Consider the following 18,558-nt stretch of genomic DNA (forward strand, 5'->3'; position numbering starts at 1 on the left):
GATGTTTCAGATTAACAAAATTAAGGAGTCGAGGAAACTGGACGTATGGGCAGTAACACAGACTTCAGCATTTTCAATTCAGTTACCAAGTGTGTAATTTGGGTATCTTGCATGATTGCGTAGCCTGTGTTAGCAACTCTGTTGTGCTCATCCACCACTCACGCCTTCTGCTTTAGATTTCTGTGCCAGCTTGACTTTTACATATACCAAACGAGTCAGAGCAGTACTCCTCAGCAAAATCCCTCAACCTCTGGAGGCTTCTTTCAGAGCAGGGCAAGCAGTGCTTTTCAGCCTTTGGCCCATGAGTAGCACGTTTTGTCATGGTTTCAGCTGGGATAGAGTTGACTTTCTTGCTAGCAGCTGATATAGCACTATGTTTTGGATTTAGGATGAGAAACACCCTAGTGGTTTTGGTTGTTGCTAGGCAGTCAAGGCCTTTTCTGCTTCTCACACCACCCACCAGCAAGTAGCCTGGGAGTGCACAAGAAGTTGGAAGCGGACACAGTTGGGACGGCTGACCCCAACTGACCAAAGGGATATTCCATACCATACAACACTATGTTCAGCATATCAAGCTGAGGGAAGGAGGGTGGAGGAAATGTTCAGAGCGATGGCATTTGTCTTCCCAAGGAAATGTTACATGTGATGGAGTCCCGTTTTCCTGGAGATAGCTGAACACCTGCCCAATGATGGGAAGCAGTGAACGAATTCCTTCCTTGGTTTGCTTTGCTTGTGTGGCTTTTGCTTTACCTATTAAACTGTCTATTAAAGCCAAGAGTCTTTTCACTTTTCCGATTCCCTTCCTCATCCTAGCTGAGGGAGCAAGTCAGCGGCTGCATGGTCCCAGTTGCTGGCTAGGGTTAAACCACAACGCACTTCCACCAAAACCTGGCCTACGTTTGAAAACCCTGGGAAACGCAGGCCTGCGCTCATCCCTATTTTCTAAAAAGCTTCTCTTGGCCTTGGAGGGGACGGGGCAGAGGGCTCCTGCAGCAGAGGTATCTTTCCAGCTCCCCGGAGCGAGGCACAGCCCAACGCTGTGGGGGCAGCCACCCACCTGCAGGACCCCTGCCAGGTGACATCCCCCCGCCGGGCTGCCGGGGAAGGAGAGCGAGAGAGAGCTTCCCCCCCGTCATCGCCCACCGAGTCGGCCACGCCATGACGCCGCAACGGCCACCAACGGCCACTAACTGCCACCAACGGCCACTAACTGCCACCAACGGCCGCGCAGGCGCCGCGAGGAGGGCGGAGTCCCCAGTGCCGAGCCCCTCCTCGCGGCGCCCCGTGAGCCCCGCGGCGTTCCGTAGCGGGCGCGCAGGACGGCGGAGCGCCGGCCACCCTCCCCACACCGGCAGGCGAGATGGCGGCGCAGAAGATTAACGAGGCACTCGAGCACATCGCCAAAGCGGAGAAATAGTGAGCGGAGGGAAGGGAGGGAGGTCGGTCGGCCGGAGTTGGGTGGGGGGGAAAGCTGGCGAGTGGGTGCCATGGCTGCCAGCTCAGCGCCCGGCCTGTCAGGCCCGGCCGCCCCATGGAGGCGTCGTATCGCCTCCTGCTCGAGCGGGGCTCGGCGGAGCGGGCTGCTCGCCCGACACGGTTACCTTCCCCGCGGCCTCTGAGCCGTGGGGCTGCTGTCCGCCGGTTTAGCGCGGCCGCTCGGTACCCCTTCTTCACCCCTGGGCCGCGGCCGGGGGGCCGGGGTGGGTTCTTGGGAGTTGTAGTTCTCGCCGGCGCCCATGTGGGGAGTGGAAGCCTCTGGGGAACTACGGCTCCCATGGTGCCCCGCGCGGAGCGGTGGGGAAGGAGCAGCCCGTGGGGAGGTGGTGACTCTACGGCGGGGCTGGCGGGGGGACCGCGACGTGACCTCGGGGGAAGGGAAGGGAGGTACGGGACTGGGGGAGTGGGAGGACATGGCTGCTCGGCCCCTCTTCTGCCTCGGGGGTCCCTCCCTACAGGGGGCCGGTGGTAAAGGGTCCCCTTCTTCCCGGAACTGGGAGAATAAAGGGGCCCTAAAGCTAAGAAGTGGTGTCGGTGCGGCTCAGAGGCCTGGAGCCTGTGCAGGTTTCCTGAAGGACCACGTTTATTGCTGTGACCCCAACTGGAAAACCAGAGGAGTCACTTCTGCTCTTCTGCTAAAGTTAGTGGTAGACAGGCAAGCGGGAGAAAAGAGTTATGGGGATTGTGGTGAAGAAAAGAGCATAACCTTGCTGAGATGGTGTGTGCTTCCTGCCTATGTGTGATTGTTTCTTTTTAGATAGCCTCAAAGACCTGTGTTAGCTTAACATCTACGTATGATAGTCTTTGCATGTGCATTTTAACACTTAATTTTGCTTGTAAGTCTCAATCTCACAGCCTACAGTGTAGATGGAATAGAGATGACTAATCCAAAAATGCTATAATTTTAGTAAGAATAGCGATGGGCCATCCAGAAATCATGGATCAAAAGTATAAACTGTGATAGAGGAGAGGCCTTCTCAGAATAAAAAAATCTGTACCAGAGTATCTTTTTCAAATTACTTGACCATAACTGCCTTTCAGTGGAATTCATTTTAAGCTTATCCTGGAAAGCATTTGAAATAAAAGGCACCTAAATCTCAAATTGTGTGCAGATTTAAAGCATTGTGTATTTTAGTGCAATGCATTTGTCTGTGATAAAAATAACACAATATAAAGGCTTGCTTTAGAGTTATATACTGTGGCTTTCATCCAAGTAAGACAACAAAACCAACATAGAGTCTATATACAACTGTTTTTCCAAATTAAGCATGTGTTGCATCTGAAGTATCTGCCTGTGACAAATATGGAAGTGGTCTCTAAAGTTATGGTAATTTTTATATTTGTTTTAGAAGTGTGGAAGTCATAATATTGAAATTAACATTGCCTGATGACTCACCTCATTTTGCAATGTATATTTTTCCCTATATATATATGTGTGGCTGTGTGTACACGTGATGCCGTTTAGTGTCATGATTCACTCTAGACATATAAATGACATAAGAGGCTTTGTCTTTGTGTTGGTAAGTAAATTCTTTCATTGGTGTATGCAGTGGAGAGTCTTTGATAATTCTTAGCAGCAAAAAAATCACTGTAGAGAAACACTGGGAAATTCAGGATGTGTAACAAAAAGTGCTGTTAGGTGTTGTGGTATTAGAAATCTTGAGATATATTGGTGTAGGTGTAAGTATTCTTCTTTTGGCTTCTTTACTGTTGACGAGCTGGACTGGTGAGGACTCTCTGATGACAGCAGAAGCTTGTTAGGGCAAGGCATGTAACTATGGGAGATCATTGCAGTGCTTTATGCAATTACTAACAATTCCAGCATTTATTTTTACAGTGGCAATGCCACCATAGTATTGGTATATAGGTAATTGGCACGGAGGTACTCTAAAGTTTTAAATATATCTGAAATATATATTTGAAGGTAAAATATAAATTCTTTACTCCTTGTTAATAGGCCTTTCTTCTTGCATTTTAGTCTGAAAACTGGATTGTTAAAGTGGAAACCAGATTATGACAGTGCAGCTACCGAATATGGGAAGGCAGGTATGTATGTCTGTAAATATGGCCATATACTTTACGGCTTAAAAGTATTCTTTAAGCTGATAACATTTTAATTATTTTACATTACTGTGAAAGTAAAACTGTTGTGAGGACAAAGTAAGATGAAACGACAAAAAAAATACTCTTAGTAGCACTGCAAAATAAGTATCAGATTTTACGTGGAGATCTAGAACAGTTGTAAAAACAATATTTTTTTTTAAGCGTACAGCTTCTATTTTTTATATTACTATGTGTGATAAAAATAAAGCGTTCCTTCTTTCACTTGTCCATCCCCAAATCCTATGACTTTACCTACAAAACAGCAAACATTTGAGCTGTTTTTAAAACTTTGCTTTTTCATCATCTTACATGTCCGAACAAAGACTGTCTCAGTAATGTAGAGAGATTCTGCCGGTTTTGTGTTTTTTTAGGTGTAGTAAGATCTCTTTTCTGCCTTTTCCACTGCAAGTGTCACACTAAATATAAAATTCTTACTAGTTGATTCCTTTATGCTCTTAAAACATTTTCTTCTTTTCGATAATAGCAGTTTATCATGGCTTTTTGGCTTCCTACTGTAGACATTCCTATTCATTCATTTAAGCCTGAATAAAAAAGTACAAACTTGGAAAAGCAACTGGAGCATTTATAAATTGGAATTTACTTTAAATCCTACTTTAATGTCCTTTCTGTCTAATGGAGATAGAAAAAAATATTTGTGCCCTGAATTGGTTGTGTTGAGGAGGTTACAGGTATGCTTTGTTGATGGTGCACTTCTATTCCTGCAATACTGATTTTGTATAACCTCTAATGATTAAAACCATATACACGTGCATTCCTGCAGTTCCGTAATTAAAATACAGAGCGAGCGAGTTAGTTCCAAAATCCAGCTGAACACATTATGCACAATGTGTGGTACGATGATGGTATGGAAGTGTTGTTGACAATAAATGTTTTTAATGTTATCAAAGTGATTAATGAAGCAAGGAGGACTGTCATGGGAGTTTTTTGGAAGAGCTTGGTAAACTGTAACCATTAATTTAAAGAGTCTGTTTGTATCTTTACGTAGCTAAATTCTTGAGCAGAAATGGTGAAAAAAGGAAAATGGCAAGCTGTAAATAAGAACTTTATTTGATTTTTTGCAGCTGTTGCTTTTAAGAATGCCAAGCAGTTTGACCAGGCAAGGGAAGCCTGTTTACGGGAAGCTGAGGCACATGAAAACAATAAAGCGTATCTTTTCATTGATTATTTATTTTTTTTTTCCAAGAAGCTGACTAATTGCTACTTAGAATGGGGTAATAGGGGTGGTAGAAGATGTATTTAATATATCCGAGCATTTTCTCAGTCTAACAAAATTGTCTTTTAAAAGACTATTCCTGTGTGCTCTGAGTGGTTAGAAAATCTGTGTTGTTTCCAATAACATTTTGAGTGATAAGATGCTGATCAGTGCCTGAAATGCCTATGTACTTATTCAGAAATGATTATATTTCTTTTTAAAATACCTACAAATGGATAGTATAAACTAAATGCCACTCTGACTTTATTGTAGTACTTGTAGTAGTATTTAGTATCCCGGAACATACTTTAAATAAATGTGCTTTTTACAACTTTGTATGCAGTTATACTTTGGTATGTTGTGTTTATTCTGTCCTTAGAAGCATTTATTTTTGACACCTTGCCTACAAATGTAGAAGGTTTGGTTTGCCTTTATGGGATTCCTTACTTTGAAACTAGTACTTCCATAAGATTTTGCACACTGATAACTTTTCTGCATTCTATTTTTGTGGCTTTTGTCCTTGACTTTGACAATGTTACTTCCAGTCTCTTCCATGCTGCCAAGTAAGTACAGAAGCACTGAATAATCTGAAACAAATTTTCTAACATATGCTACAAGCACGAACTATCACTTTGATCTTGCTGTAGTAAATGGTATGGTTCAAGTGATTTTGCTGTTTCAAAATCAGTTTAATGGAAGTGGGGGCTAGGAAAGTCTGAAAACCTGCAATGGCCATCTGAAGAAATGATGATTTTGACATTTTTCAGCACCTTTTTGATGTAAAATATTTTTTCTTAGATTAACTTTCTGTTATTTTGAAATTCTATGCATTCTTATAAAGAAAATTTTTAATTAAAGACTACTTCAAAGCAAGCAGATAATGACAAATAATCCAAATATTACTTGTGGGTCAGATCATGAGAATAGATTTTTAATGGGGAGTGTGGTTGGAGCACTTCATTTGTGGAAGATAATGTTACGCATGCACTGTCTCATTAGATAAAACACTTAAAACATCTTCAAAGCATTAAATAGTAATAGTGAAGTGACAGCTGATGCACGTTAACTACAGCTTGCTGAAATACACCATATCTAACTAAATTATAATTTTTTTCTCTGCAGAGCTTATGAACAAGCTGGCATGATGCTGAAGGTATTTTCATTTACTACTTTTTATTAGAAAGTTCTGTTTTATAGTGAAGGATCTTGTACACTGGATCGTTTTACAAATATATGTAACTGAATTGCATATTCAAATGATATTCTTCTGTTGACTCGTAGTTCCCACAAATACCCTCACTAGGTTAGGGAAGTGACATTTTTAAGTGGGGGGGGGGGAAAATGGTTTTCCTTTCTTAGAAGGAAAGGTGCGGGCCTCATGTCAGAGTAACAGAAGAGTGGTGCTACTTTTGCTCTAAACTACTGTAAATTCATGAAAGTTTGGTACTTAACAAATGAGTTTTAAGGAGTTGTTGGTCTGCTTTCACTAGCTCTACAAGCTTGTAAATAAAATTAGAATCTTAATAAATAAAGTATTACACTTTGGTTCGATTTGTTTCATTGTACGTAATTGTGTGTAGTTCCTGATGGCATCATTCGTCTGACTGTTGCTTTGCAGGAGATGCAGAGACTCCCTGAAGCAGTTCAGCTGATCGAGAAAGCCAGTATGATGTACCTGGAGAATGGGACACCAGATACAGCTGCTATTGCACTGGAACGGGCTGGAAAGTAAGTCTGTGGTCTTGGTGGCTAGAATGCATGCAGGGCATGGGTATGTCTTTGGTTTTCTTTCTTGCCTTTTTGATGCTTTTAGGTTAAAAAATACTTTCATTTCATCTGAAGATAAATGTTTTATGCTTATTGCAGGTTAATAGAAAATGTGAGCCCAGAGAAGGCTGTGCAGCTCTATCAGCAAGCAGCATCAGTGTTTGAAGTAAGTGGGGGGTTTTGGAGTTGGTTTGTTGTTTTTTTATTTCCACCAGCAAAGAATTTTGCAGTCCCAGAAAGTATATGAAGGTGAATGAATTACTGGTTAGGGTCAACTATAAAGTTAAGAAAAAGCCTAAGATTAGGTTCTAAATTATTTTTCCTTCCCTTCACATCAGTGTCTGAGTGATGAAGCTGAAGGCTTCTTATGCTGCAGAAAAGGAGACTATAAAAGTTAGGAATCAGTTTGCTTTGTCTTTTTCTCAGTTTGGGACTTGACTGAATCTGAATTTTGTATGTTTCTGCCTCTTGTTGGGCAGCCTGGAGGGTAGGCAGGAACATGGCTGCTGTTGAATTCTGGAGCCTAAAATAGTTTGAAATCCTTGAAGGCATAGAGGAAAAGTGTTTGCTTGATACTCTACGCATCCCATGAGCAGATGGTTTGCCTTTTTGCTGCTGCCACTGGTGTACCTTGGTGTACGTTGTCACGTGTTTCCAGATTAGCAAGTTTGCGTTAGTGTTGCTTTGCTCTGTAGATCCATACAGGAGCTGGCTGTGGGACTTGTGTGCACCAATACTCTTCATATTTCCCTTGAGTATGTGAACTGCTGATACACAAATTAGCAGTTGTTCTAAGTTACAGGTGACACTTAGATTAAGGTCTAGTAGTCTTAATTCTGTCCAAATGAAATAAAATGCATGAATTCTTTTTGTTCTTCTCTAGAATGAAGAACGTTTACGGCAAGCATTAGAAATGCTAGGGAAAGCATCAAGACTTCTAGTCAGAGGACGCAGGTATAGCTTTATGCCTTTTTTTTTTTTCCCCCCTTAAACATAATTGAATCTTTAATAGTGATTTTCATTGTTTTTTTTCTTGCTGTGTTTGCGTTATATGCTGTAACTTAATTCTTTGAGATGTACTTCAAACTAAAATTCAGTTTCTCTGGGATATGCCAAGTTCATCCAGGATCCACCTGTTTTGTGTTCTGGCATGGGAGAATGTGGGCTGTAAGGCTTTGTTTCCTTTGTGTTTGTTGAATAGCTAGAAAGCACATACACCAGTTTTCATTATTTCTTAAACTACTTCAGGAAACTATTATTTTTTCCTTCCAGCACTAATATGTAGAAAGTACTTGGAAGTCTTTTGTAGCTGTGGAATATAAAATGGGAATTAAGTGACTAACCTGAGGAAGGAAAGCTGTTTGCAGCAGTCTGATTCTGGACTTCTTAAAGAAGAGCGTATCTTGGAGTCTCGATGGGAATTTATTTTAATGGTTGATTGCTAGCACCAAACTTGACCTGCAGTTCAGCTTAGACGTGCTTCACTGAAACATGTAGTTCCTTTAAGAAATTGTCTGGGTTTCTAACTCTACTTTTAAGACGCTATATTTCATTGCAGAATTGTAGTCAGAAAAGGAAATTTACAAAGCAACTTGAAAGTCTGTCTGTGAAAGCGAGTCAATATACCTTCAGAGCATCAGAAAGACTTGGTTGCTCTGCTGCTTTATGGCTCATGTGTTATTGATAATTTCTAGAAGTTTAATATGATTAAAAGAGTATTCAAACCCAAAAGCAGTTATTATGACTTAATATTGATAGTTTGTGGATATCAGACTTACTGATAGCTTATCATAACCTCATGACATAGAGAAATCTGTTAGGGTACCTAACAAGGCATTCATCTTGTACCATGTTATGAAAAATTAAGTTTCTCTGAATGAATACTAGAGTTGTTCTTAGCCTGCATGTGTCCCAAAGGAATCACTGACTATGTATTTCTTAACCTGCTCTGTTAGTAAGATCTACTGCTGATCTTTAGTTGTACTGCTTTTTATTCCAGTAGACTTGCTGATGTATTAAAAACTTTGTAATTAGCCTCAGGTTCATTATGCTGTATTCCTGGCACTGATACTCCTGTTTTTTGTGTTGGTTTGTTTTGTTGTTTTTGTTTTTTTTTTTTTTAGATTAGATGAGGCTGCATTGTCCCTTCAAAAGGAAAAAAGTATTTATAAGGAAATTGAAAATTACCCAACATGCTATAAGGTAAATTCTAAGAGTCAATTTCTGATAGCGCATTTCAAGTTTTTCTGAGTAACTAATAACAGCTGACATCTGGGTGACCATATGTACCTCTTGATTTAGGGATATGTTTCTTGCTAAGTGATGAGAATTTGTGGTAGTGCATGTTTCTGCAACCTCTAACTGTGCTTTTTTCACTACTACAATGTTGAAGATAAGATGCTGTTATCTACAGGAGCTGTCGATATCAACAAACACATGAAAAATAAAGATGTTTTCAAAAATGACAAACCACAAAAACTGTTACTTGGTACAACAGTTCATTGCAATGTTATAGGAGATAATCTGTTTCATACCACCTGAGGATATGGCTTACTACTTTTTCACGCTAAGTATTAGCAGTCTGGTATTTTTCTCATATTTTACTGTTAATTTCTAAAGAATCATCAGATTGTGGTTTTTTTGTTTTTGTTTAGAAAACTATTGCACAAGTCTTAGTTCATCTTCACAGAAATGATTATGTTGCTGCAGAAAGATGTGTGAGGGAAAGCTATAGGTAAGTCTACTTCGCGTCCTATAATTGTAAACTGAATGTTTCATTAATTAAAACAGAAAGTAGTCCAGTTGAATACATTGAAATGAAGAAGGCATTCTTTACACATCCAGGAGAATATTCTGGTGTCAAAATCTGGATTAGTGTTTAATCCTGGTTCCGGAGGCTTTCCCAGCAACTCTCTGTTTCAGCTTTCATTAGGACTTCAGTAACAAAATACTGAAACAACGTATTTTTACTTAAACTGGTTTTTTAGTGAAATGACTTGAACATATGTGTAAGTTAAATTGTGCTTTATTTTTAGAAAGAATCTTTCAAGATCAATCTTTAAACATCTCGCTCATATTTTCCAAGTCTTCAATTTGTACTTTATATGTAGAAACTCATTACAGAATTTTTCTGTATATAAAGTAGAGGAAGAGTTTATTGACTAGTCAGGAAAATCTGAAAAATTCTAGTACTCTTTTTGTCTTGACTGTGATTGTAGTCTTATTCTCAGCATGCAAACTAATATTGCTGAAAGTTGTAATTTTATGGATATGATCTGGAGAAATCAAAGTGGTTATGGGCAGTTCTGTGGAATAAGCAGTCCATCAGATTCTTAAAAGCTGCTTGCTCTTCTGCTATCAATCAGCAGCATTTAAAGACAGAATAGCTGAGTATCAAGTAGATTGCGGAAATGCCCTAAATGAACTCTTAATTTCCTTCAGTATACCGGGATTTAATGGAAGTGAAGACTGTGCAGCACTAGAGCAACTTTTAGAAGGGTATGACCAGCAAGATCAGGATCAAGTTTCTGAAGTCTGTAATTTGCCACTGTTCAAATATATGGACAATGATGTAAGTAGGCAGTTCATGTGTATTTTTCTTAATGATATTTTTCCTTGTTCAGGTTGAGGTTTTTTTTTTTCTAGTAGAGGAGAAATAAGAAGAGCAGAGTCTGTGTATTATTGTGATTTGCTCTGTCATCCTGCCCTGTGCCTGTGAGCTTTATGTATTCTTTTACTTTGCTGCCTGCCAGCGTAAATTCCCACATCACTGTCCCTTTCAGACGGTGGGAAGACTTAAGTGAAAGAGCAGTTTATTATGGATTTGCTGAGTTTGTTTGATCAGTATGCTAAATTTGTGTTCCCTTCTGTTTGGTTCCTTAGGGACCAGAACAATTTGCCACTTGTGCTTTGTCTCAGAAATACCATATGCCTGATTCTTGTGCATAAACGTTGTAGAATATGATGCCTACAGGATGGTATTGTTAAATGGGTTTTTTTTTTTTTTTTAGCACTTACTCCGTAGCAAGGTACTAATTAATGAAAGATCGGGGGTTTTTTAATTTTATTTTAAGGAAGTAATTGTGTCCCCCTCCCATTTTTTTTTTTAAATTGTAGGAAGTATAAGGATAGGAAAGATGTGAAGTAAAGGAGACATCCATCCATGCCAAACTTTTTAACGTTATTGACTAATTTTACTTTGTTACTATGTTGAATAGTAAAAATTAAGGTACTAGTCTTACTGGAAAACACTTGTAAGAATTTTTACGTGAACTTTTACTAGATAATGTATGCAGAGCTGCATACTGAAATTTTTTTTTTTTTTACATAAAGCTTGAAGCACAGAAACTGTATGAAGTGGCCAAATTATTCTATAATAAGTAGTGTCAGTACAGACATCGCATCCCATTCCCAAGAGTGTTTGAGATAGGAGGAAAAAAAAAAAAAGAACCAATGTTAGGCTTATTCTAGGCTGGAAAAAAAAAGATCTGAGAGCAGCATCAATCTGTTTTACGTACTGAATGTTACCTGCTTGTTTATTGCGAGCATCAATCAATTCAGTGCAATTCAACAAGATTTTAGTTGGGTGGTAGTACAGAAATTAAACTTGCCTTGTTATTGTCAGTATGCCAAGCTTGGTCTTACCTTGGTGGTCCCAGGAGGTGGAATCAAGAAGAAATCGCCAAACGCTGCACAAGACAAAGCAAGAGGACCAGCCGCAGTGGGCTCTCACGCTGAAGAGGAAGAGGATGAATATTCTGGTGGACTATGCTAGCTACAGACATAGGTTGTCTTAAATATCTGACTTATTTGTGATGTTGAGCATATCCAAAGGTACCAGATTTACCAGAGCTTCATTGCAATTGTGATACGGGAATGCTAATATTAACTTGGCAGCTTCTGGGTACAATACAGGAGAAAAAGCATGATTGTACCTATCATCTTGAAACATTTTTGGACTTAATTTCTTACCTGGTAGGAGCTTCCTCAGGGCCCTGCCTTCAGTTGATGGCAAAAAATGTGAGAGAAATCTCTACTAAAAGCACAGTTTAAAAGAAACCAAAACCATAGAAGCACTGGAGATGGGAGAGTGGTACAAAATTTTAAGTGCTAGACTTCAACAGCTGACACTTCTTGGTCCCAGTAATGTGTTTGTGATTGTTTTCTGAGTAAAATATGCTATTTATCTCTTGTTTAACAGCATTTAAAGCAGGCTGTGCCAGGCAGGATTTTTCACTAGTATAAGCACTAGGGGGAGCTTTCAGTTTATTTTCAACGTGTTTTTACTCCACTTCGGAATATTATTTTAATACCTCATTCTTTGCAAGCAGTATCCATGTGGGTGTGGAAAATACTAAGTCAACCGGTTTGAAGCTGTCTTGCAAGCTTAAAAGTACAGGCACACCTTTATTGACCTGAAGTCTTTGGAGATAAATGTGTGCATATTGTTTGTAATGTACATCTTGGGAATGGAAGGAGTGGGCAACCTTTCTCGGTGGTGTTTCTGAAACATGCCATAACTAAAAAAAGAAACTGAAGGTAGTAGATAACATGCATTGAATATAAAGCTCTGAAGACAATGTTTAACAAAAACTTAGGTGCAGTATTTCAATGATGTGTTTGAGTTCATGAGTGTTCTAGGTGTTTATTTACTAATCAATACGCTAGTCTCCAAAGCCATTTCATTCTTTCATATTTTCAAAGCACAGAACAGCTATCTTACAGACGGCATTTTTCAAAATAGTTCAGAATCCAAAATAACCAAATTTTAATGCATCTTCTCCATTTTTACTTGGTTTCAAGTCATCATGTGTTTTGCAAGCTTCTGTCATGTCTTAAATTTGTTTGAGCATTTTACGCGTAAAAGCTGACAACACTGGAAGCTGTGCTTGTGGTCTGTTTCTTCAGAAGAACCTAATCAAGATCTGCACTAGGGTGAGATCACTTGGAATCCAGCAGGGATTTGTGTGGGATACGTGATGCCCAGAGTTCAATAAACAATAGACCAAAAGTACAGTGTGAAGTGTTGGTACGGTTTCTGCCATATTAAGGAATTGGATGTCTTCAAAAATATCAAGCATATCTCTGACATATGTGTGATGTCTGACATCACTATGTCAGACTTAATGGTGATGAAGGGAAACTTTTAGAGGGTTAATAATCACTTTCCTTGGGGTGGATAGTACTCGATAGCATTGTGATGGGTGCACAAGCTACATCATGAATTGCAGGCGGGTCTGCTGTAAAAGTCACCTCGTTCAATTTAATGGGTGTTCAAAAAGCAGTTTTGTCTCTGTATTATATAATAATGAGCTTGGATTTTAAAGCTACTTGAGACTACGCCTGTAGTTGTGTACTGTCTGACAGGTAATTTCCCTTTGGTATTAATGGTGTATATAGGAAGAAGTTTTTGCTCATCTATAAAATAGTCTAAATGAAGTTTTGGGAATTGAGTTACTTTTCTCTGACTACATGGAAGATGGTTTTGAAGACTTTCCCGTATCTCTCTTCACTGTTGGAGAAACTCACTGCAGTTTACTCAACTTCTGCCTTCTGGATTTGATCTTGAAGGTGACCATGCACTTTTTATGGGGAGTCTTTATCACATGTAGAAAAAAACTGCACGTATAGGACAACTGGGAACACTAAGTAATTTTCTTCAAGTTTTTCTTGCTCCTTCCAGTTCTGAAATCAGTTTTGTTGAATGGTCCCAAGGGGTCGTCTACTTTTTTTGTGTGTGAGAAGATGACATGCATAAGAAGAAAAATTGGGAGCCTTGTGTGCTTCTGTGAAAGAACTTGCAGACTTTATTTAAACTGTGCTTGTAACACTAGCAGGCCCTTAAAAGAAAAATTAAAACTTATGCATTAGATCCTTAAAGCCTACTTTTCATATCACCAAAAAAATAAAATAGATGTACAAGACTGTCTTCCCGCTTCCCCCAGCTTTTCTCTTTTTCCCTTGTGCTAAGTGTGGAAAATCTGGGACAAAAGTAACTTGTACTAAACATGTTAAGCTGCCATCGAATTGAAAGGGGGCTTCTCTGAATTTTAGGAGTAGAATCTTAATTTTTGATTGCAATGTTGCTGCAAAGACCAAATCTGCAGAAATTGAAGTGTTTGAAAATAAGATGGTCTATTTTATATAACTTATTCTCCTATTTTAGGCAATGAAATCGTGATAGGAACATTAACTGCCTTTTAGTAAATGTTTAACTATAGAAGAAGCTGTCTGTAAATTATGTGTTAGTGTTTGTTTCTATCTTTCAAAGCAATTTGCACACTTATGTAAATATCATTTTAGTGATTTAAAGTGGAAAATATGCCATTTACAGCAAGAAAGTTTCCAAAACCAGTGTTGACTGTAAGAAAAATAAATTATGCATGAAGGCTGAGTGATGGCCAATGCAATATATGTGTGAAATCAGATTTCTAAATTATCTGTAACTTAAGACTCATATGGCCAAGTGCAGTGTGAAACCTGTGCTTTATTTGTTCTTTTTCCAAATCTGTGGTGTATTAGAATACAAAATGTGTTTGTAACAGCTCTACAGATGCTGCTTCTTGAGAAGAGGCTGTATGTTTCACCAACATGAAAAATAAAACTTGAAATTAATGGATTTGTGCTAGCTTTCCCTGTTGTTGATCAGGTCCTGCTGAGCACCACCATTTGAAAATTAGTTTGTTGTTTGTTTTTTTTTAATCTCAAGCAGATTTTGTGTGTGACTGACTGCAGATCTCGTCACCAAGCATTGCAGGTATATTTTGTGACGCCCCTTGGGAACTTACTGGCTCAGGTCTGAGTGTTGAAAGTCATTGGTGTCCAATCTTTTTGGCTTATTCACTAGACATTTGCTTATCGCCCACAGTTGGTCTGGTTAAATGTGTAGCACGCTCTTAAAGTCTTCTGGAAGAATACACAAAAAACCTCCAGGATTTACCTGAATATGCTGTAATCCAGAAAGGAGTGAGAACATTCATCAGCGCAACAGAGACGTGAGAGAGGTTCTTGCACCAAACTGTGCTTTGAGTATTAATACTGTGACAGATGCGTCACGTGCGCCTCTGGGGTCAGTTGATCGGAGGATGCCCTAGCCATTAGAGCTTCAGCATTCATTTCCAACAAGGATAATTTTAGAACTGGTGTTTGCTGTCCAGAAAGAACGTGTAAAAGTGACTTAATCGCTACTTAGGCCATAGTTTTTTGCTGATTTAAAACCAAGACTTGGGGGTGGGGTGAAGAGGAAGGTTAGTTTGGTCTTGGATTGCTTCATTCTTTACCTATGTCATTTTACTTAATATGCTAAAGTGTCACTGATGTATTTTTAAGCAGCTCTGTAGATTTATAGAGGTTTTTTTTTCTCCCAAAGTTTAGTTTGCAATTCTGTTACAGACTCAGGGGGCAGGGGGGATTTTTTTTTTTGAAGCAGGGGTGTTGCTTGTATTTGAATGAAAACTGACTCGGTTTAAAGTACATAAAACAGGTACGTTTCTGTATATGCTGAATTTGTACGGAAATAGTGAAGAAGGTGGGGGGCATTTGAGGTATAACTGTGAATTTTAAGACTGCTGTGTTCATTAGAGTTAATTAATCATGTTTATTACTTGGACCAGAGTTTCAAAGCTGTTTTCATCCATGAGAATGCAAGTTTGTCATTATTTAGTTGGATACAGTGGGGATCAACATTTCAAAAGCCAACCATCTTTCCACAATTTAAGGATGTGAACTCTAGAATTCTTCAGAGACTTCGTCATTGAGAAACGTCACATTTTCTACCATTTTAAAGTCAAAACTTGCTGGAGTACTTGAAGGCTGAAGAATTGCACTGAAGTTCTTCAGGGTGACAGGAATCGTCCCTCAGATGCTGTGAATAAGAAGCTGTAAAAATAAGAACTAAGCTGCTCTTGAGGAAAAAAAAAAAACAAAAACAACAACCACTTTTTTAAGATCATCTAGGTTATAATAAGTAGTGAACTTTTTTGGATGTAGGAAATAGAAAAAAGAAGCCCTCTCCAACCCCAACAACTAGTAGTGGTAATAACGTTGGAGCAAGTAGATGGTAACGTTCCAGAGCAGGAGGGAACCACTTGGCATCTGTGGCTGTTTGAGTATCAGCAGGGGTATTAATCTCCGAGCTAATGGTCTGTAGAGGCCAGCAGCCCGGGAGCTGGGCTCATCTCTTCTTGTACCTTAGTACCTGTTGGAGGTGATGTGTATGAGTTCTGTATCTGACCAACCTTCCGCAAGGCTGCTGGTCTTTGTTTCAGGGTCATTGCCCTTCAGCTGTGATTCCCAGTGCGTCCCTGGTGCAGCAGTGTAGCCTCCAGCCTGGAACGGGAGCGAGAGGCAGCTGCGAGGCTGCACGTACGTTTAAAGAACATATGGCTGTTGTTGGCTCATCTGCTGAGTCCCATGGGAATGGTGGTAACGACCGTGGCTGGGCTCCGAGGTGCACGCTGCTGGGATGTTAACTGGTGTGCAACCAGTTTAGATTATTGGACAGAAACGTTTTGATGCTGGAGTGACAGAAGTAGGACCTACCCACAAGTAAAGGGAAGATGGGTTACCATCAGTTGCCTTGCATGTTTTGGATATGTATTTATGTGCTTGGGTTTTTTTGCTTTACGCCAAATTTAGAAATAACCCGGAGTGGGCTTGTTTTCCGAAGAGCGTTGTTGCTTTGTTAGCGCTAGATGGTGCCGCAGAGCAAGCAAAGGGCTTTCCTCCGCTGCTGGGAAGCCCTTGCTCCGTGGTCTAGGACAGCTTTTGCTTTTAGGTGTGCTCAGCTGGAGTATTGATTTGGTTGGTATCATTCGCACGGGGACCTGCTCTTGCTGCTGCTTCTCATGACTTGAAACACCGTCTTGAAGTCGGTGAAGAGAGCAGCCCTGCGGGGCCAACCCATGGCTTTCCCCTCCAGTGCTGGCTGGTGCCACACGCTCACTGCCATGCAAGTCCTCCACCGTAGTATGGCTGCCCTGCTGGGTGTCCTCTGCTGGGGCAGATGGGGTCGGTGCTGCTGACAGCCTTGCTTCCAGCATTACCTGCTCTTACGGCTTGCTTCATGGTCGAGCTTCCCGGCTCGACGGCCGCTGTGAATCGTGAGGGCTGGAGAGCTTTGGCAGCCTGGCAGAGCTGGCTGCTGGTTAAGGGCTGGTTGGAGAGTTGGTGGCAAGGGGCTGCCTTGGCTGCCGGAGGTGGTCGGCCAGCTGTGCTCCTGGTGGACTCTCGGGTGGTCCCTTGTGCTGCAGGCAGGAGGTAAGGGGGCTGCTCTGCAAGACCCTGGCTCTGGTCATAAGGAAGACAACCCGTGCCGTGTTTTTCAGGATGCCAGAGAATAAACAGAGGTCAAATCCTCCCTCCCCCTTGTGATGATACCCATCTCCTTCTCACCTCCTCAACTTAGACAAATGCATTTATTTTTTGCTGTAGTGTTTTAGCACATGATAAGCGGGCCCTTCTAGAGGTTCAGATCCCAGCTGTGATGGATATGACAACTTTGCCTTCCTCTCCTCTAACATGTGGGCATGGGAAATCGGGCGATTAAGGGCCCGGTTACAGAGGGTGGGTGGGTGAGGAGTACATAAGACAGTAGCCGGTGGGCAGTATAACTTGTTAATAGAGACTTTCAGCTCTAGGGCTGGCTGGTTCTGTTGCAATTGCAACTCTCCTCACAGCCACAAAATTTTATGAAACGCCTCCGGGAGAAAACGCGGCGTTACGGACAGAAATCAACAAGTTGGCTGGGGGGGGGGGGAGGGAAGTGAGCTGAAAATGGAAGGAGTGAGGAAGTCGGTCATCATGCAATGGTATGTTGGAAGAGAGAGCTCCTGCTGGAATTTGCCGAAAGGACTACGCTTCCAAAAAATGCCACTTTCCGATTCCTCCGCAAAGGCAGGCAGGCAGGGAGGGAGGAGGCACGACGGCTCTGTTCAGGCTGGGGAGAGGTTCTGCAGCCACGTGTGCTGTGAGGCGGCATTGAATGCAAACACGTTCTGGGATTTGTGTCCCCTGCCTGTCACTAACTGACGGCAATTCAGGAATTAAAGGTTAAAAAACCTTGCAGTGGCAGACAGGGACTTCTTTTTTTGTGTGTATGTGCAGTTGGGAGCTTTCTAGCCAATGCTTTCTCTGCTGCACCGCTCAACAACTGTCCCAGAGTAATTGTGTTAGTAATAATATAGCAGAGAATTCATGAAGTGTAAAGACCTATGGTACCCCATGTGTCTCATTGGTGCCAAGTGTTTTATTTAACTGACCACCATCCAGTAATTTTTCTGGCTCCCGTCTTGTGTAAATGTATGATTTTCCAAGCTGAATAGCTGGAGAAAGAATGAGGATCCCCTCAGCTGCACCAGAGCCTGGAGCACAGGCTGGTGTGTAAGGAGTGGGCGGTTAAAGCCGGGTGGACTTGGGTAAGGCAGCTGTGCACCAACACCGAGCAAAATATTTCAAACCTTTGATAACAGCGAGGCAGAAACACTGGTATATTTAAAACTTCTCCTCTAAGTGAGATGTTATTCTGGCACTTCAGTGGGTTTAGCGTTTATCCTCCCAAACTTACAAGACACTGCATCTCGTGGGAATTCCTGAGAACTAATTTTCTTTGAAACACCAACGGAGAGTTATTTTTCCCCCCTGCGTATTTTCAAATACTTCAGATTATTCCTGATGCAGGACATGAGTTTGGTGACAAGGCTGAGGAACATCGGAAAGGAAAAGAAAGCACCCTTGTCTTCTGTTGATTCAGACAGAGGGCGATGTATGTAGAAAGCTTACGTGATTCCCCTCCACCCCCTTAGACCTTAATATTCTCTAGTATAAGGATTAGGGATTTTTTTTCCTTTGTTGTTCGTGCACATTAGTATGCGATCTGAAATTGAGATAGCTGTTTTTCTGTACGTGTGCTTCTGTAGCCTTTAGGGAGCAAAACATTTCTTGTGGTTGAGATGGGGGCAGGAGGGAAATCAAGAGAGAAA

General features: G+C 41.0%; 1 protein-coding gene across 2 annotated transcripts; it reads left to right on the forward strand.

Moving 5' to 3' along the window:
• Positions 1-1,267: 1,267 nt before the first annotated feature.
• NAPG (NSF attachment protein gamma) lies at positions 1,268-14,198 on the forward strand. Of its 2 annotated transcripts, none has more exons than XM_054192031.1 (12): positions 1,268-1,416; positions 3,476-3,543; positions 4,683-4,767; positions 5,359-5,376; positions 5,936-5,966; positions 6,432-6,541; positions 6,680-6,746; positions 7,464-7,534; positions 8,704-8,782; positions 9,235-9,314; positions 10,022-10,151; positions 11,205-14,198. In XM_054192031.1, exons 1-12 carry the CDS (start codon positions 1,361-1,363, stop codon positions 11,352-11,354), a joined length of 945 nt encoding a protein of 314 aa, XP_054048006.1. In that variant the 5' UTR covers positions 1,268-1,360; the 3' UTR covers positions 11,355-14,198. The 2 variants fall into 2 exon arrangements, with proteins under 2 accessions (XP_054048006.1, XP_054048005.1); XM_054192030.1 differs by lacking the exon at positions 1,268-1,416 and adding an exon at positions 1,894-2,137 and having other exon boundaries at positions 3,455-3,543.
• Positions 14,199-18,558: the final 4,360 nt, after the last annotated feature.

This window comes from Rissa tridactyla, chromosome 2 (assembly GCF_028500815.1).
Source record: "Rissa tridactyla isolate bRisTri1 chromosome 2, bRisTri1.patW.cur.20221130, whole genome shotgun sequence".
Taxonomy (NCBI): Eukaryota; Metazoa; Chordata; class Aves; order Charadriiformes; family Laridae; genus Rissa; species Rissa tridactyla.